Genomic DNA, 20,633 nt, shown 5'->3' with positions numbered 1-20,633 from the left:
CACCGAATTAGAATTGTAGCCATGAAATTTGGTCCACACAACCAGGGTGCAAAAATGTCACATTTCTTTCTTTTTTTGGCAATGATTTATTGAATATGGCACCAAAAGCACAAACAACAAAAGAAAAAAGAGGTAAGCTGGACATTATGAAAATTCAAAACTTTTGTATATCAAAGAATACCAACAGAGTGATAAGGCAATCCATGAAATAAAAAGAAACATTTTAAAATATTATATCTGATAAGGAATTGATATCCATAATATATAAGGAACTCCTACCACACAACAACAAAAGCAAACAACCTGATTTTATTTTATTTTATTATACTTTAAGTTCTGGGGTACATGTGCAGAACGTGCAGGTTTGTTACATAGGTAGACACGTGCCACGGTGGTTTGCTGTACCCATAAACCTGTTACCTACATTAGGTATTTCTCCTAATGCTATCCCTCCCCCTGGCCCCCGCCCCCCGAGAGGCCCCAGTGTGTGATGAGCCCTGCCCCTCCATGTCCATGTGTTCTCATTGTTCAACTCTCACTTATGAGTGAGAACATGCAGTGCTTCCTTTTCTGTTTTTGTGTTAGTTTACTGAGAATGATGATTTCCAGCTTCATCCATGTCCCTGCAAAGGACATGAACTCCTTTTTTATGGTTGCATAGTATTCCATGGTGTATATGTGCCAAATTTTCTTTATCCAGTCTATCATTGATAGGCATTTGGGTTGGTTCCAAGTCTTTGCTATTGTGAACAGTGCTGCAATAAACATACGTGTGCATGTGTCTTTATATTCATAATCCTTTGGTTATATAACCAGTAATGGGATTGCTGGTGTTCCTATTTCTCCACATCCTCTCCAGCACCTGTTGTTTCCTGACTTTTTTATGATCGCCATTTTAACTGGCAAAAAATGTCACATTTCTTTATATCCCTACAACAATCTGCTCGGAAACTTTCACCTTTCTAGCTGGCTAAAAATTCCATCTCACTCATGGTTTTTATCTCCCTTTGTCAAGGTTGTATGAAGACCCTAGCAAATGATACCCAGAACACAACTTTCAGTGTAGGCCCTATGCCCTTTTGTGCATACCCAATATTGTTGATATGTTTGTCAGGCAAATCCCCTTAAAGTTAGACAGGGTAGCTGCTTCTGTGCCACCCTTGCACATTGGTGGTGATAGTGGGGTGTTTTGGCTGAGGTTGGCATCCTCATGGACTAGTATTCAGACTTTCTTAAGTGTACCATGTCTCCATTCTCTCTTGAGATCTTGTATCTTCTTTAGGACACTAAAAGGCAGCAAAAGTAGTCCTTGATGCTCATGGAATCTACCATTACTCCCATCTCCTCTCTGGTACCGGAGAAGCTCAACTTCTATGTCAGACAGCTTATCCCACCTCTACTCAAAAGCATTCACCTGTTAACCCTCTGGGACAAGTCAGTATACTTTTCCTCAATGAACCTAGGCTTCTGAAATCAAAAGCTCTGGATTCAGGTGATCTTCCTGAACTTCCGATTTTGACCTTGCAAGCAAAAGCACCTAAGAAAGGGGAACAGAAGGGCTTGTCTATGTTTTGATTTGTAGGAGGGAAAAAGATCTACAACAAGGGCAAATTATTTAAAAATAATATTTGAATACATAATCCTTCCCCAAGCCCTGCTACATATCTTAATGGGAGTTTTTAATTTGAGGCATGGTACTAGTAAGCAGCAGTAATAATGGATCTACGGTTTTGCAGTTGATTTCAATATTGTATGTATTTATTAAACACACACAATGCTACTACTGCTGTACTATGTATTGCACGGCATGTTTAAGAAGAAAAAGATATATTATTTTGTCTTTGAGATGTAAAGAAATGAATCCACAATATGCTCTTTGACAGCCTGCTGCTGGTAACTTTCAGATCCCACTACCTAAGGGGCTAAAATTTTCTTTTCTTTAGAATATGAAAAAAATAATTTCATAGATATAATTATTTTATTTAGAGACTGTCCTTTATGGAGAGTATTTTCCTTCTTTATTTTCTACTTCTTGTAGTCACTCAAGAAACATTATATGCTAGTCATGGGGCCAGTGACATAAAGATTCATAACATTGTCCTTGGCCTCAAGGAAGGGAGACTAGGTGGTGGAAGGGAATAGATCTATAATATCAGAGTGGCCTGATAGAGGAGGCAATATTTAATTTAGGGCTTAAAGCATGAGTTGAAGTTTATTAGTAAAGAAGTGGGGAGGAACATTTCAAAAAGAGGAAACAGCATGGGCAAAGAAGGGAATAAAATAAATTTCCTAAAATAAAAATAGAGAAGTGAAAATACATAGCATACTCAAGGAACTGCCAATAATCTGACCGGAGTACAAAGTCTGGGGGCGGGGGGGTTAATGGTGAAAGACAAGGCTAGAGAACTAGTGTGGAGTGTGATTGTAAATGTTCCTATATGCAATGCTAGAGAGTTTGGGGTTCTCCTTATAGGCCATGAGAAATTAACCAAAGGTTTTAAGCAGGAAAGTGATAAGATCAGAACAATGTTTTCTGAATATTCCTTCTGACGGAGGTGCCAAAAATAGACTGAACATAGAGAGAGTAGTCATATGGCTCTCGGCAGGAGCTGATGAAATAAGGCAATAGAAGTGGAATGGATTTAAGGTAATATTGATGGACTTAGTATGAGAATGAGAGATAAGTAAGAGTTAAAGATGACTCCCAAGCCTGGGTAATCAGGTAGATAGAGAGGCCATTAACCAAAATAGGGAATACCCAAGAAGGCCAAGGTTGTGTATAATAAGTTTTTGTCTCAGATAAGTTGAATTTCAGGTGTCTTTGGGATATCCATGTGAAACTATCTAGTAAGCCAATTGAAAACTCAGCCTACAGCCTGGTTAGAGAAGTCAGGGTTGGAGTTAAGATATTTGGGATTCATCAGCATACACATGTTGAGTAAATTGATGGCAATAAATGTAGAGCAAAAGGAAAAAAGTCTGAGGATAGAGGCCTGAAGGACAGGTAGCTGGAGTAAGAGAAGACCCTAAAAGAGAGTTTGGGGTTCTCCTTGTAGACCATGAGAAAGAAAGCAACAATCAGATGAGGGCTATTAGAGAAACACAGAAGAAGAGAGGTCCTCAAAGGAAAGGGTGGTCTTTAGTAAACACAGAGTAGAGGTCTGACAGGACAAGGACTAGAAGGGCTATTATGAATTGGGCAATTTAGACATCACTGGTGACTTTTGTTGGAGCAGTAGTAGGGGCATAAGCCAAATTGCTATGGTTTGAGGGTTAAAGAGAAGATGAGGAGGGTGGAAACAGTATATGAGAGTTATTCTTTCAAGAAGGCTGGCAGTAAACAGAAAGTGAGAAATAAGTTGGCAACACAGTAGGCAAAGGTAATATGGAAGAATGTCTATGGAGAGTAAGAGTGAAGAAATGAGAGAGAAAAGGGTTAATGCATGGAGTCAAATCTCAGACAAGTTAGTGGAGGATGGGTTTTAGTCCAATACTTCTCAAACTACCTGTGGTGAAGGATCAGGTTTTCAAATTTTCAAGCTGTTGAGATTGGTACTTCTGTAAAATATAATAAAAATGAGTTACTAGAAAAAATGCAGTACAAAAACAAAGACATTCAAAATATAAACCCCAATTTTTCATTATTAGAGCCAATGAACATAAAATTAATTTATCAATTTGCTATGGAAGTTTCTAAATTCTTACTCTTAATTTCAGTGCTTAGGCTGTTGTAGATCAGTATCAAACAGTTTGAGGATTGGAAGGGGTCCATGACCACACCTTGAGTAACACTATTCTAGACCATAGGTAGAGAGAGCAGGAAAGGACGTAAGAAAGAACACCCCTTCTTCCAAGAGAGGAGGAAAGCAGGAAAAGGATGAAAAACAGAGGAAACTTCAGAATGAAATGAAGAAGGGTTGAATGGATTCTCACCTGAAAGTCTTTTTTTTTGTTGTGAAGTAGGAAGCTTCATTTTCCGAAATGATTAAAGGATGAAGAGGTTGGAGTGGGAGGATTGAAGTGTAGTAACGGGTTGAAACAGCTGCTGTGGGAAATCAGAAAGGGAACTGAATAAAGATGAATTAAAGATTTGTAGAACAATAGAGAAGACCCAGCTGAGGCTGAAAATCATAAATTTTTTATGGAGCCAATCAGCTCAATTTTGTGATTTATTTTTTCTAACAGTTTTACATCCTCAGAGCAGGGGTGGAGAAAACATATGATAGAATACTGGTACTATGGTGGGCTAGATATACAAACTGTCCCACGGAAAACACTTAAAAATGCTTAAAAGCACTTAAAAACATGAAATTCATTTATGTTTCATATACACCTTAAACACATAGCCTGAAGGTAATTTTATACAATATTTTAAATAATTTTGTGCATGAAACAAAGTTTGTATACATTGAACAAAGCAAAGGTGTCATTATTTCAGCAACCCAGGTAGACAATGTGGTTGTTTGGTATCACCATCATTCCTGACTCTGAATTTATATGCTACTGATAAGCAATCATTTTCTTACAGTTATTCTCACATAAGTACTTAACAGTTTTAAAAAATGACATACCATTAATATAGTGAAAAAATTACGTGTTCAGTGTAACGAAGCAGCACAGTGGCATCACCAGAATACCAGGATCAGCTGTTAAACAACAAACAATGGCAGGCTTTCGGTCTCCACCTACAATGCTGTGTTTTGATTAAAAGGTTACTGTACATTGTATTTTATTTTTTTAAGGTGAGAAGACACAGAAACAGTTGAAGGACCAGGAAGTGGGTCCTATAAAGATGAGAAGGCATTCTGCTGGATGGCTTTAAAAAAATATTTCCTCCAAAGTCATCTGCCTGATTAACAATGGATTTTTTCTAGAACAACTCCATCAAAAAGTGGGCGAAGGATATGAACAGACATTTCTCAAAAGAAGACATTTATGTGGCCAACAAACATATGAAAAAAAGCTCATCATCACTGACCATTAGAGAAACGCAAATCAAAACCACAATGAGATACCATTTCATGCCTCTTAAAATGGCGATCAGTAAAAAGTCAGGAAACAACAGATGCTGGAGAGGATGTGGAGAAATAGGAACGCTTTTACATTGTTGGTGGGAGTGCAAATTAGTTCAACCATCGTGGAAGACAGTGTGGTGATTCCTCAAGGATCTAGAACCAGAAATACCATTTGACTGAGCTATCCCATTACTGGGTATGTACCCAAAGGATTATAAATCATTCTACTATAAAGATGCATGCACCCGTATGTTTACTGCAGCACTATTCACAATAGCAAAGACTTGGGACCAACCCAAATGCCCATCAATGATAGACTGGATAAAGAAAATGTGGCACATACATACCATGGAATACTATGCAGCCATAAAAAAGGATGAGTTCATGTCCTTTGCAGGGACATGGATGAAGCTGGAAACGATCTTTCTCAGCAAACTAACACAGGAACAGAAAACCAAACACTGCATGTTCTCACTCATAAGTGGGAGTTGAATACTGAGAACTCATGGACACAGGGAGGGGCTCATCACACACCGGGGCCTGTCGGCGGGTGGGGGCTAGGGGAGGGATAGCATTAGGAGAAATACCTAATGTAGATGACAGGTTTATGGGTGCAGCAAACCACCATGGCACGTCTATACCTATGTTACAAACCTGCATGTTCTGCACATGTACCCCAGAACTTAAAGTATAATAATAAAAATAAAGTCAAACACCAAAAAAAAAAAAAGAAAGAAAGAAAGAAAGAAAGAAGGAAAGAAAGAAAAGAAAGAAAGAAAGAAAGAAAGAAAGAAAGAAAGAAAGAAAGAAAGAAAGAAAGAAAGAAAGAAAGGAAGAAAGAAAAAAGAAATAGACGTTTGTTTTACTAAGCCATTATATCTTTGGGTCTACTTGTTAGAACACTTTATTTAGCTGGTACAGGCATTTAAGTTAGACACATTCTTTTATGTAATCTTTATAACCATTTTAAGAAGTATGTACTGATATGCAATTTAAGAGATAAGGAAAATAAAGTTAAATTACTTGCTTGAAGTTGTGCAGTAAATGAATGGGTGATATGCTAAAGGCCCAAGAAGATGTTTGCTACAGCCCCAGCCAAGCTATGCTCATAGTAATCACTAGGCCTTGTTGTTGATTTGGGGAGCAAAAGTTTGCTGAAGCAGTAAAAATATCATGACATCAAAATTTTCGCTGGAGCCTCAAGGCTAGTTTATAAAATTAACACCCTTCCTCTTTACCTTTTAACTATTTCTCTCACTCCATAACTCTATAAACAGCATTTTGTTGCCTGTCTTTTCTCTGTGTTCATCATTTCCATCCAGATCGGTTCTTATTCTTTTCTAGTAGGCCCTATTACATTGATCTCCTTACTTATGAGACTAGAAAAGAATAATAATCGATGCTTTGAGGTCTCAGTATTTGCTCTTTTCAGGATAGAAGTGTTTCTGTTCAAGAATTGCTTGTAAGTATATTTCACTGAACACTGTAGTGATGACCATCAAAGAAATAATATTAATAATGATAATAACAACTACTTAAAATAATATTTCTAGGAACTATCCCTAATTAAATAAAAACCCTCCTTTGACCTAGTGCTCTTCTACAGCTACCATCTCATTTCTTTGTTCCTCTTCGGAGTCAAGTATTTCAACAGAGTTGTCTATATACACTATCTACAGCTCCCCACCACCCCATTCACTTTTCAATGCACTCCAGTCTGACTTCTGGCCCTGCCACTCTAATGAAACTACTCATGTTATTGCAACACGCAACATGCATGTTGCCAAATCTAATAGACTCTTCTCTATCCTCATTTTATTTGAAGTCCCTGCAGTATTTAACATCATTAGCCATTCTCCCTTCTTAAAAGATTTTCTTGTTTGGATATTGTGACACAACACTCTGCTGGCTTTCCCACTACGTCAGTTGCTACTCTTGTTTAGTCTCATTGGCCAGTTCATCCCAATATTGTGCAGTCTCAAGACTCAATCCTGGTTTTCACTTTTTTCTTTATAGTCCTTCTCTATTTTGTGTTGTCCAGACCATGGCTTCTAATACTATCTGTATGCTAACTCCTAAATTGATTTATCTAGTCTTGATTCATGACACGCATATCTGTCTACCTATTTCATATCCCTATTTGCGTATTTAGTGGACACCTTAAACTTACATTGTCAAGAAGTCTTGATATCCCATGGACCTGCTCCTGTCCTTATCTTTTCCATGTCAATATGTCATCACCACTTATTTGTTTACTCGAAGCAGAAATCTAGTCATTATCATAAATTCTTTCCTTTTCCTGACCTCAACAAAATACGTGTCAGTAAGTCTTGTTGACTCTACCTCCAAAATTTACATAGAAATTCTCCCTTCTTTTTATCTTAACTGCCACCACCTAGGTCCAGGCCTATCCTGAATTACTGAAGTCTCTTGACTGATCTCCTTATCTCTGCTCTGTTCTCCTCCATTACATTCTCCAAATACCAGCAAAATTATCTCACTAAACTGTCCAGTGTCTTTCCATTGCTCTTTGAATAAAAGCCAAATTATTTATCATGGCTACGAATGATCCACTCCTGTACCTCAATAAGGAAACAGAAGACTTGAACAACACTATACACCAACTAGAATTAACATATATCCATACAGCATTCCACCCAATAATAGCAGAATACATAATCTTCTCAAGTGCACATGAAACATTCTTCAGGACAGATCATAAGCTAGGTCATAAAAGAAACCTCAAAAAACTTAAAAGGATTGAAATCATACCAAATATATTATCTACCACCATGGAATGAAATTAGAAATAAAAAACAGAAGGAAATTTGGGAAATTTACAAATATGTGGAAATTGAACAACACACTCCTAAACAACCAATAGGCCAAAAAGTCACAAGGGAAATTAGAAAATACTTTGGGACAAATGTAAACCACAAAATATCAAAACTTACAGGCCAGGCATGGTGGCTCACACCTGTAATCCCAGCACTTTGGGAGGCCAAGGTCGGTGGATCACTGGAGGTCACAAGTTTGAGACCAACCTGGCCAACGTGGTGAAACCTTGTCTCTACTAAAAATACAAAAAAAATCGCCAGGCATGGTGATGCACTCTTGGAATCCCAGCTACTCACAAGGCTGAGGCAGGAGAATCTCTTGAACCCAGGAGGCAGAGGTTGCAGTGAGCTGAGATTGCACTACTGCACTCCAGCCTGGGAGACAGAACACGACTCCATCTCAAACAAACAAACAAAACAAAACAAAAGAAAAAAAGAAGAAAAGAAAAGAAAAAGAAACTTACGGGATGCAGCTAAAGAAGTGCTTAGAGGGGAAATGATAGCTATAATACCTATATTTAAAAAGAAGAAATAATTCAAATCAATAATCTAACCTGCCATCTAAGAAGCCAGATAAGCAAACAGAAGCAAACAGAAGGAAAGAAATAAAGACTGAAACAGAGATAAATGAAATCCAGAATAGAAAAACAATAGAGAAAAGTAACCAAACCAAAAGTTGGTTCTTTGAAAAGGACAGCAAAATTGACAAGTCTTTAGTTAGACAAAAAAAGAGAAAAGACTGAAATTACTAAAATCAGAAATGAGAGAACATTACCACAGACCTTACAGAAATACAGGGTATTATAATAGAATGCTAAGAGCATTTGTATGACAACAAATTAGATAAACCAGATGAAATGAACCAATTCCTAGAAACATACCAACTATCAAAAGTGACTCAAGAAGAAACAGAAAAATTTAACACATCTATAACAAATAACTAGATTGAGTCACTAATAACAAAAACTCCCAGTGAGGGAGAGGGGAGTGCGGATGGTTAATGGCTATAAAAATATAGATGGAATGAATAAGATCTGGTATTTGATAACACAATACTCAACAATAATTTATTGTACATTTAAAAATAACTAAGAGTATAATTGGAATGTTTGTAATGCAAAGAAATGACAGGTGCTTCAGGTGATGCATATCCTATTTTCCTGATGTGATTATTGTACATTGTATGCTAGTTTCAAAATATCTCACGTACTCCATAAGTATATACACTATGAACACATAAAAAAATTCAAACTAAAAAATAAATAAATTTTAAAACTACCAACAAAGAAAAGCCCAGGACCAGATAGCTTCATTGGTAAATTCTACCACACATTTAAAGAAGAATAAACACCAAATCCTTCTCAAGCTCTTCCAAAAAATAGAAGAAGAAGGAAACTTCCCAAATCATTTACGAGACCAGTATTTTCCTGATGCCAAAACTAGACAAAAACATCACAAGAAAACTCAGACCATTGAATGTAGATGTACTATGAATACAGATGCAAAAATCCTCAAAAATACTAGTAAATGGATCCAGCAACATATAAAAAATAATTATATACCATGACAAAGTGGGATTCATCTCAGGACTGGAAGGTTGGTTTACTATCCCAAAATTAATATAAACTATTAATTTTGTGGTATGTTAAAGTAATATACCACATCAACAACATAAAGAACAAAAACCACATGATCCTGTCAATAGACACAGTAAAAGCATTTGACAAAAAAATCCAACCTGTCATGATAAATTAAAAAAAAAAAAACACTCAACAAACTAGGGTAGAAGGGACCTTCCTCAACCTAAGGGAAGCTATGAAAAGTTCACAGCTAACGTCATACTTAATGCTAGAAGACAGAAAGCTTTCCCCATTATATCTGGAATAAGATAAGGATGTCTGCTCTCATCAATTCTATTCAACATTGTACTAGAGGTTTTAGGCAAAGCAATTAGACAAGAGAAAAAACTATATCCAGATTGGAAAGAAAGAAGTAAAACTATCAGATGACACGATCTTGTGTACACAAAATCTTAAGAAATCCAACAAAAAACTATTAGTAGTAAGAAATGAATTCAGCTAGGTGGCAAGGTACAAGATCTAAATTGTATAATGAGGCCAGGTGTGATGGCTCACGCCTGTAATCCCAGCACTTTGGGAGACCGAGGTGGGCAGATCACTTGAGGTCAGGAGTTGGAGACCAGCCTGGCCAATATGGTGAAACCCCGACTCTACTACAAATATATAAATTAGCTGGGCACTGTGGCGTGCACCTGTAGTCCGAGATACTTGGGAGGTTGAGGCAGGAGTATTGCTTGAACCTGGAGGGCAGAGGTTGCAGTGAGCCAAGATCATGCCACTGCACTCCAGCCTGGAGCGAGACTCCATCTCAAAAAAACAAAACAAAACAAAACAAACAAACAAACAAAAAACTACAATGAACAATCCAAAACTGAAATTAACAAAATTATTCCATCTTCAATAGCATCAAAAAGAATAAAACATTTAGGAATAAATTTAACAAAAAAGTTTAAAATTGTAATCCCAACTTTGACTCTGAAGGTGAGATTCTAAAATGGTACCGTTAATTTGGAAAACAGTCTGTAGTTCCTGAAAAGGTTAAGCACAGAGTTACAATATAACACAATAACTCCACCACTAGGTATATACCCAAGAGAAATGAAAACACACATCTACACACAAACTTGTAAACGAATTTTCTTTGCAGCATTATTCATAACAACCCAAAAGTACAAATACCCAAATGTCAATCAATTGATGAATGGATAAACAAAATGTGGTATATCCATATAACAGTATGTTATTTGGCCATTAAAGGAATGAAGTACTGGTAGATGCTACAACATGGAGGAACCCTGAAAACATTATGTGAACTGAAATAAAGCAGACACAAAAAGGCAAATATTACATGATTCCATCTATATGAAATGCTCAGAATAGGTAAATCCATAGAGACAGAAGGGAGATTAGAGGTTGTCTGGGGCTGAAGAGGAATTGGAAGGAATGGAGAGTAACTGCTAATGAGTAATGGGGTATCTTTTTGGGGGTGATTACAGTGTCCAAAATTGATTATGTTGAAGGTTGCATAATTACATGAATATTCTAAAAATCATCAAATTGTAAAATTTAAATGGGTGGGTGGTATCCTTTGTGAATTGTATCTCAATAAAAAGAAGAAAGAAAGAACAAACAAGAGAATTCTGGAGGAAACACAGAGCAGAGTGTAGCATGGGAAATTTCAAGCTCCTTAGAAAAGCCATATGCTGCGGGCCGGGCGCGGTGGCTCAAGCCTGTAATCCCAGCACTTTGGGAGGCCGAGACGGGCTGATCACGAGGTCAGGAGATCGAGACCACCTGGCTAACATGGTGAAACCCCGTTTCCACTAAAAAATACAAAAAACTAGCCGGGCGAGGTGGCGGGCGCCTGTAGTCCCAGCTACTCGGGAGGCTGAGGCAGGAGAATGGCGTAAACCCGGGAGGCGGAGCTTGCAGTGAGCTGAGATCCGGCCACTGCACTGCGGCCTGGGCGACAGAGCGAGACTCCGTCTCAAAAAAAAAAAAGGAAAAGCCATATGCTACCATGAAGTATCTGCAGTAGAAATAGCAGCTTGAAGTTTTAGAAGACCATCAAGTGGCATGAAAGAAACCTAGAATCCCTTGTGGAATCTCGTGGAGGATGCAGAAGGCAGCTGAGGATTAAGCAGCAGCCTACTTACCAGGCAGTGGCTGTGGCATAAGGTGAACAGCCCCAAAGAAAAGGCTGTACGGTGGATAGCCAACGTCAGGGGCCAGATGGAGGATCTGGCTGAAGTGTGGAGGGTTAGCTGCGCTACTAGGAGCTAGGGTAGGAAACCTGAATAGTAAGTAATGAGAGACGACTGAGCTTCCTGACACAATCATTGTGTGTTACTCATGCTGAGAGAATAAGCCATAAATTGTGAACATTTAAGCAGTGAATAGAGTGAGACAAAATGAGCTACACTTCAACTGGGATCCAGCAGAGGTTATGGGGATCAGATTTCTGCTCCTTGGTTCCATGAGTGAGTTTGAACTTTAAATTGATTATTTGTACAAGAGAGACTTAATTCAGAACAGACTTTTATATTTTAATTGACAATGTTAATCCTCACCCTGCCCAAACTGTGCCTCCAACCAACTGGAATACGTGCCCCAGAACACAATGAGATTAGTCAAACAGCTATATTTTTATAATTAAATTTTGAGGTGAGGCCCATTGGGCTTCATCATGTACATTTTCAAACCCCAATATATGTACAGAAGCTAGTAGATGAATTCTTTTAAAAAGAGAGAAAAGAGAAAAACAGTCAAGTAAAGACTTTTTCAAACTATAGTAGACACCTTCACGTTTTGATTGTTCACAATTCCTCTAACTGCCCTAAATAACACTGTTTGATCATCTTCTTCCTAAGAAGCCTTTTTCTCCAATCTACAACTAGCTAGCTTTATTGATTCTTCCACATTCAGAGTAGATATTAGCATATCTAAATCTCATTAAGGAGTTTATAGAACTTTCTCTAAAGGAAATAGGTAACGAAACAACATTCAATTAGTTTGTACTCAAGTTGACAATAGAAGATGTAAATGAAACAACTAGAAAACAAGGTAGATCATGGTGCTTTCGCTCATAAATGTGTTCATTAGATAAAGAATTTTGGAAAGAAGGATCTGTTTTGTAATCAGAAAAACAAAAACTGATTTACCAATTTGAATTGAAAAGTAGGTAAAGAATTTCAGTATTTACTCACGTATTCATTCAAACATAAAAGGGAACTGATTACCACCTCCACCACAACAACCATGTGTTATATGTGTACAAGGTTAGATCAAAGTGGTAGCTAAGAATATTACATTCTGCAGTTGTTCAAGGATGACAGTTGAGAAAGTTTGATGACAGAGGATAAAAATAACACTTGTTTGGGCATAAATGGCAGGTTTTTTTTTTCAATGAAATATGTGAATGTTTCCCCTTTTACCTACAACCCCAGAAACCTAAGAAAATAATTTTGCAACATTAAGTTCACTACCTCATCAAATTATAATTATTCTTATTTTCTGAAATGAAAAAATAACTATGTTATAAACACGAGAACAAATTGAGGCAATGATAATATATTAAGTAACTATTGGGTTTAATTCAATTACTAGCTTTGCTGCACAGTAAATAATATGCATAACCTCTGTTCAAGTATTTTTTTCCACAGTTGTAAAACAAAGCCTTTGACAGGAGTTAGTTAACAGCAATTTAGAGCTGCCTCTAAATTGCAGAAATAAAAATGCTCACAATTTGAATGTGCTTTGTTGACAAAGAGACTATGGCCTATTTATTTTATTTTTTTAAGTGGAATCTTCAGCTCCCCGATTGACAGTCAGTTACAAAGAGAGGAAGGCACCTTAAAGTTTCCTCTGGAGGGTATATCACTGCACTCCAGTATCAGCAGTGGGTAGAAACCAGGTGCTCTATCATACTTTGACCTTTATACTTCAAGCCAAGAGAATCCTGAGCAAGGTCAGTTTTTCTATCCACGCAGTGTGCACTTTGCATAGATGTAAAAAATTTTTTTTCACAGAATTTGTTCTGTGGATTTCGTTTATGTTTGAACGAAATATGTTTCTTTTTATGCTGGTGACTTTGCAAGAAAACCAGGCCAGGAGAGGCATTTCCTCAAAGGCCTAAAGGAGACATTACCACCACCACCACTACTTGCCAAGGGATTTATAAAGCATCTTGAGGCTCAAGGTTAGTATGGGAGATGAGCCAGGCTCAGGAGAAGTTAACACGAAGATAAAGGTTAGTGTTTTCCCCCGTTTTAGTTAGCCAATACAACAAAGTACTTAGATAGTAACCCCTAGTGGTCAGGTAATGATGTCTTTTCTGCAATTATCACATTTGTATTTGTCTATTTTCTTTATGCTAGTGAGGTTTGGAATTGGAATTGAAAATCCTCTAGGGAAAAGCTATTTTTGTAATTCAGCTGGGGTGTCCTTGTCTTTGGGTTTTCCCATTGCATCAGTCCCTTAGCCTGGCAGGATAGCCATGATAGTGCTTTGTCTTTTAGATGAAATGCAGAACTAAGGACATGACTACTGGTGCTTATTAAAGATTCCTTGCTATTTTTCACAAGAGTAGGGGCGTTAGACTCTTGTCTACTGGCCAAATTCTAAATTGGGAGATTACATTCTGCTTTCCTAAATTCCCCTAGCAGAAGCAGCCATCCATGATATCCTACTTTGCTTCCTGTGCTAAACTGTTTTGTGATGTCATTAAATGGCTCTGGTTTTTTACTCTAGAAATGATCACTTTAGTGGGATGGGGAGTAAATTGATACCTATTGTCTGATATTATGTTCAATCTAGTTTCAAAAAAATTAAAAGGTGGGCTGTGATAGTTAAGGACAAAGTACAAAACACCCTAACCTACAAAATACCGTAACGTACCAGTTGTTGTGGTGCTTTTTTAAAAAAACCAATCTGCTTTCTCTTCTGTAACATAGACAAAATATTAATGCATTTTTTTTTTTGCTCCACTAGTAGTTGACAAAGAATTGTTATTTGTTTCAAACATAAGGTTAATTCTAACAGTGATGAAGTTTGAGAGGATGAAATTATATATCACTGACCAATTAAACTATCTCTTTTGTCTTTTGGCTGCACCTAACCATTCCAGACTTTCATTTGTCTATCTCACAAAATCTTTTTGGAAGGAGATTTTTTCATCTTTCCTTGGTAACATATTTCAGTGTCTCTCAATCTTTCCATAAAAGCTAAGTTATTATTTCTGTTTAACCTCAGTTGCACCTGCTGGAGTGTAATGTCACTATCTTTTGTCCATCAGTAGCCTTATTATCATATATTGTTAGTGAGAGGCAATATAGTATAATGGCATGGTTTTTGGAATCAGACATGCCGGCATTCCAATCCTAGCTCTGTTACTTTCTAGGTGTGTGATCTTGGGCAAATTACTTCTGAGGTTTAATAGCCTCATCTGTTAATGAGTAACCTCAGAGCATTGTTGTGAAGATAAAATGAGATAATATCTTATTCTGAAGGATTATGGGGTAGGACGAGGTATGGTACTGGGCACCTAAAAAACATTCAGTACATACTATAATAGCTATTTATCTGATTATGTGCATGTATCTGACTTAATTCATAAACTCTTTGAGAGTGGGAGGCATACTTCCTGCGCACGCCCTGGATTTCAACAGAAGTATAGTGTTGTGCACATAGTATGGTGCAGAGGCTCAATATTACTGAATGAATAAATTGTTTTGTTTTTATTCCCTGAGTGGAATGAACAGCCCCCAGCTATCTGCAAGATCCCACGCATGTAGATAAGAGGTGACAAAAATCAATCTGCAGTTTTAAAATATGCAGATACCTGACTTTATCTAGATGTTCTAGCATGGTGTAGATACAATGCAAATAACTTACGCTTTCTATCAGGTTCATTTCTACAAATTTTAACATTTATTGTCATTATTTTTATTATTAAGCTACACTTAGGCACCTAGAAAGGGACTGACTCATATGCCTCCTCATCCATCCAAGCATTTAATTGAGAAATTTTTAAAGTGAATATTAAGAGCTAATTATATACTTAAACAAAATCTTTCAATTTGTGACTAAGTACATTACCTTCCCTATTTATCTCTAAGATCTGAGCACTACAGATAATATTCCTAATTGCTTTTTACCCAAGCCAAGAAATAAAAACCAAAACCAGAAAAGTCCACCACTGCAAGTCCCAAAGCACAATTAATATCTTTGAACCAGTGAAGTATTAGTTAGGACTTTATTTTTGGCTTTTTAATGTTTACAAACGGCTAGGAGGGTAAGTTGGGGGAACAAGTACAAGATACATCGATTCAATCGGACTTGAATATTTCTCCATAAGGAAAGGAAAGAGTACCCTGGTGTGTGCTTAGGCTGGAATTAAAAAGAGCAGCGTGGCCATTTCCCCGACTGCTTTGTACATACTTAACAGGGGCGGTCTCAGGTATGGAGCTTCAGGCACCTGCTCGCTCACACTCCAACAGTTCAGAAACCCGTGTATTTGAGGCCGGGTGGCTCAGGTTCCACGTAACTGGGCTTAAGTGTCATTAATACTACTTGCAGCGGGGGTCACTGAGCTGTGCTTTGGGACCTGGATGCTTACTTCGGACTTTCTCCTTTCTTCCCCCCTGCCCCCACTAGTTTCCCTTTCCCTCCTTCCTTCCCGGGCGTGCCCACCTCTTCCCTTAGCTCCCACTTTCCACTATCTGACTCTTGTTTCCTTCACCTTCCTTTCTAATCGGCTTCCTGGCTTCCATCCTCTGCCGGCCGCAGAGATTGAGATTCGGGCTGGGGCTGGGGCTGCGGCTCAGAAGAGGCACGAGTCCGGCGGGACAGGCGCGAGGCGCCCAGCCGCGAAAGCGAGGAGCGCGCACCGAGGCGGGGGCGCGCGCGGGGCAGCCGCGTGGCTAGGCAGACGGGGCCGGGAACGGCGCGCGCGCGCCCCGCCAGCCTCTGGCGCGCCCCCGGCGGCCTGGGCCGCAGCGTGCTCGCCCCCGCCGCCAGCTCGCCTCACTTATGGGTCGGAAACGCTGCGTGGGGGAGACTGTTCCAAGATGGCGGCGGGTTGCTGCGGGGTGAAGAAGCAGAAACTGTCCAGTTCGCCCCCCTCTGGCTCGGGTGGCGGTGGTGGCGCCTCCTCCTCCTCCCACTGCAGCGGAGAGAGCCAGTGCCGAGCTGGGGAGCTGGGACTAGGAGGCGCCGGTACGCGGCTCAACGGGCTGGGAGGTCTAACCGGAGGAGGTAGCGGCAGCGGCTGTACCCTCTCTCCCCCCCAGGGCTGCGGCGGCGGCGGCGGGGGGATCGCCCTGTCGCCACCTCCGAGCTGCGGAGTGGGGACCCTACTTTCTACCCCGGCCGCCGCCACCTCTTCCTCACCCTCCTCATCGTCCGCCGCCTCGTCCTCATCGCCGGGCTCCCGGAAGATGGTGGTGTCAGCAGAGATGTGCTGCTTTTGCTTCGATGTGCTCTACTGTCACCTGTACGGATACCAGCAGCCCCGGACCCCCCGATTCACCAACGAGCCCTAGTGAGTACCGTGCCCTCCGCCGCCCTCTCCCTTGCGCTCGGGATGGGGCTCAGAGTTGAGGCAAAGTGCGAGTCCGCCTCCCGGCCGGCGGATGCCCCTGCCCTCTCGCTGCCCGGGTCCCCGGAGCCACTCAACTGAACTAAGGGCACCCTGCGCTTTTTGCCCTCCGAGGCAGGCACCCCACACTTGGAGCAGGGTGCTGCTGCAAGGGATGGCCCCGTGGCTCCTAGAGGTGTTAGCTTTCTCTTTGCGATGACTTCGAGGAGTTTTGACCCCTTTACTTGTCTTCTTCACCACCCCTACCACCCCTCACCCTGCCCCGGTTTTGGAGATCTGGGTTACTCAAGGTGTTGACCTCTCCTCACTTTGGTTTCCGTTACCCCAAGTGAAAGCCCCGCCAGTATTCCCGCCCCGCGTACCTTGCACATGGAGAACTACTATCCCATTGCAGGGCGAAAAATAGCAAGTATCCAACTTCTGTTAGTGATGGAACTTAGCTCTGGAGCTTGTGAGGTTACCCATCTTTTCCTCTGGGTTTCCTTGTGCCCTGGGAAGGGGGGAGGTTTCTTAAAACACATTTTCCCTTACTACTTATTTTTATCCAAATACACCCATTAAAATGTGTTTCTCGTGAAGCGAGCGCACTGCCGGCTTCCTCACATTTGAAGAGTGAGACCTTTTTTTTTTTTTTTTTTTTTTTTCATTCCACTGTCTGGATAATAGCTCATTCAAAGAGAACTGTCCCCACAGAGCCACTGTCAGTTTGTACATTAAGCGTGCATTCGCTTTTGTGTCGATTTCACTTTTTAAGAAATCCATGTTATACTCGATGATTTGAGAACAGTTAAATAGTAAATGTGTAGGAATTGTTATGGTTTCCTTTGGTTTTGTACCTTAAATTATCTTACCCTTCAAGTGTGTGGTTGAAAATTTTTAAATAGCACTGTTACAGCTAAAAGCCAGGTTAATTCTAATCCCTGTCCATTTGCATGTGTGGGAGATGGGGCATATGGTTTTTTTTTTTAATGTGTAAACTGAATGTAAACTGACTTTTTGAGTTAAATGCTAGACAGAATGTAAAGACCAAGAGAGGGCAGAATGAGAAAAAGTGCAATTGCTTTTATTTGAGTACTTAGCATCAACAAGAAAAATAATACAGGAAAAATTTCAGTGAAACTCGTACTGAAAGGCATCACCCCCTTTTCCAGCTAAAAGTGCCGCTTGTCCCCCATATCATAAATACCTTAATTGATGTTCTTTTAAAACTGCTTCATTTTGTGAGATTAGAGGATTGGACTACTATTGTATAAGTATAAACACTTCTGCCTAGACTAAAATATTAATATGTAAAGTGGAAATTACAATAAAGTGTCCTGGAAATTGTGCATTTGTACTGTTTGTTTTATTTGGCTTTTATTCTTTAAATGTCTTAATTTTGTATGACTCTTCTGTGGTCTGTGCATTTTCTTTTAGACTTGGTTAATCTTTGGGCATTGGTTCATGAGAAGTGCATGAAAGAGCATCCAGGAGAACACTTTGTCAAACAAATATCTTTATAAATTTCATAGTGTTAATTCTAGAAGCTTAAATCCTAAGTCCACACCTTTATTTAGCCAATTAATTTTTTTGGTTAAGAAGTAAAATTGATTTTGAAAAGACTGCCATGTAAAAAAATCTATGAAATATTTATTAGCTTGAGTCACTTATTTGTGACTTTTCTGCCTTCTCTTGGATGTCTTTGATATATTAAAGCTAGTCCTGGGATGATACTTAGGTTGGCTCTGCAAAGTCATGGGACTGCAAAAATTCACTCCTGTTTAGTTCTTGAGCTGTTACATGAGTTTGGCAAAGGCTGCTTTAGTATTCACGCTCCATTGCTCCAAAGCATATGAGAACACACTTTCAGGAGGTGCTATTTTCACACATTTTAAAAGTGAGTTTGGGTTAACTCAATGACTATAGCAAGAATTTTAAAAGGAAAGTGAGCTTGACCAGTTCATACAGAAAATGCTTTTGAAAATTTCATTTTAACAGTAGCCACTTTGCACACATATTTAGATATTATTCTCTTCAAACACCCCAGCCCCTGGATTTCTTTTTCATGGAATTAAGCAGATGATAGGACACACTTTTGACCGCTGTGGATATGTTGAAACGGTGGTGGAAGAAGAATAACTATTATCATTTAGCAGACCTTGAATGTGTCAAGTATTCTATAAAATAACTAATGTAGAGTAGACACTGAAGATGACCAAGTGGAGAATGAAAGTTCACTTAAGTGGAAAATGGACTGTCTTATTTCCATATATCTTCAACTCATTTTTGAGGTGTACTGTGGAAAATTCAGGAAAGCTTCCTCATTATGGGAGGGAAATAACTAAGCATTTCAACAGTGCCTTAGTAAGTACCACACATTTGTCTTTCTGTTTTACATATTTAACAGCATTGTGTACTTATTAGTATTGCTTTATCCTAAGTGCCATAAGACATAAACAGACATACTGGGATTTTTTTTTTTCTCCTAGTTATTATCATGTCATGAGCAGTGTGTTTGCCCACCAGATGTTGTGCTTTTGACAATTTTAACTTCTCATACATAAATGCACACTCTTTTCATCCCTTCCCAGGACTTTTCTCTCAGAATGTCTGTAACTGGTGAAATCCTCATTTTATGGGTTTAGAAGCTCTAGATCCATCAGTTAGTTATCCTTCCACTCAGTATTGAGGGGATGTCAACATATGAACAGGCTGTCTGGATACAAATTCTTCACTGTTGCTCCCATTTTTTGATTACCTACCCAATTGCAGAAAGCATTGTACAGGCAAGTTTGTGCACAGAAATCTGGTTAAAGACATGAGGAAAACTTAACTTTACTGCATTTTGATATTCAAAATCAGCAGTCTTGGATTTATGTCAGGGAGCCCAGAAAGCTATTTTATAGGAACCTGTTTGCTACTATAAAGGGATCCACTGTGCCAGGTGTTGAGCTAGTTAGACTCCAGAGCAGTCATTCTTAACTTTGGCTGCACATTGGAATCACTGGGAAGTTATTAAAAATATTGATGCCTGAGCCCCAACTCCAGAGATTCTGACTTAATTGGTCTTGGATGGGGCCTGGGAATCAGGATTAGTAAAAGCTCACCAGGTGAGTTTAATGTGCAGCCAAGGTGGCGAACCACTGGTTATATTCTGAATCTTTCTCTTGAGATTTGGATAATTGGGGCTAGGGTAGTGCCTTGGAATCTGTATTTTATGAGCACCCTAAATTTCAGTAAACAACCGATTTGAGAAACTCTTGCATTGTGGTCTGCAGAAGACATCACCCGGGAAATCATTACAAATGTAAGCTCTCAGGCCCCGCCTCAGACCTGCTGAATTAGAGTCTGCATTTTAACAAGCTTCTCAGGTGATTCTTATGCACATTCAAGTTTGAGAAGGACTAGTTCTCAAACTTTGTAGTACATCATAATCTATGGTGCTTGTTAAAACACAAATTGTTGGGCCCCATTCCCAGAGTTTCTGATTCAGTTGGTGTGGGGTGGGGCTGTGAATTTGCATTTCTAACAAGTTCCCTGGTGATGCTGATGCTACAGTTCCAGGGCCACACGTTAAGAACCTAGGGAGAGAGAAGTGAGGACCTGAATAAGTACTTGAACGACT

General features: G+C 39.3%; 2 protein-coding genes across 12 annotated transcripts in view; one reads left to right on the top strand and one right to left on the bottom strand.

The window, feature by feature from the left end:
• The window catches only part of AMMECR1 (AMMECR nuclear protein 1), a 258,316-nt gene that overhangs the window by 102,545 nt on the left and 135,138 nt on the right, over positions 1 to 20,633 (top strand). For 5 of the 6 annotated variants that reach the window (XM_065538798.1, XM_005594363.5, XM_065538797.1 and 2 more), the window contains exon 1: positions 16,486 to 16,972. The exons of the other annotated variant lie outside the window; for it this stretch is intronic. In XM_065538798.1, coding sequence (XP_065394870.1) covers positions 16,500 to 16,972 — 473 coding nt within the window. In that variant the 5' untranslated portion in view covers positions 16,486 to 16,499. Of the gene's footprint in view, positions 1 to 16,485; positions 16,973 to 20,633 lie in introns of those variants that run through there. 6 annotated transcript variants of the gene reach the window in all.
• Positions 305 to 20,633, bottom strand: part of TMEM164 (transmembrane protein 164) — a 350,347-nt gene continuing 330,018 nt past the window's right edge. For 3 of the 6 annotated variants that reach the window (XR_012429946.1, XR_012429940.1, XR_012429944.1), the window contains 2 exons: positions 3,507 to 4,042; positions 305 to 1,537 (listed from right to left, as the gene is read on the bottom strand). The gene's annotated coding sequence lies outside the window, so the exon portion shown is untranslated. Of the gene's footprint in view, positions 4,046 to 20,633 lie in introns of all 6 variants that reach the window. The other 3 variants (XR_012429945.1, XR_012429941.1, XM_074029418.1) reach the window with 2 other exon arrangements.

Source organism: Macaca fascicularis, chromosome X (genome assembly GCF_037993035.2).
Source record: "Macaca fascicularis isolate 582-1 chromosome X, T2T-MFA8v1.1".
Classification (NCBI taxonomy): domain Eukaryota; kingdom Metazoa; phylum Chordata; class Mammalia; order Primates; family Cercopithecidae; genus Macaca; species Macaca fascicularis.
The sequence above is the reverse complement of the archived record's forward strand: the minus strand, read 5'-3'. Positions and strand labels throughout refer to the sequence as shown.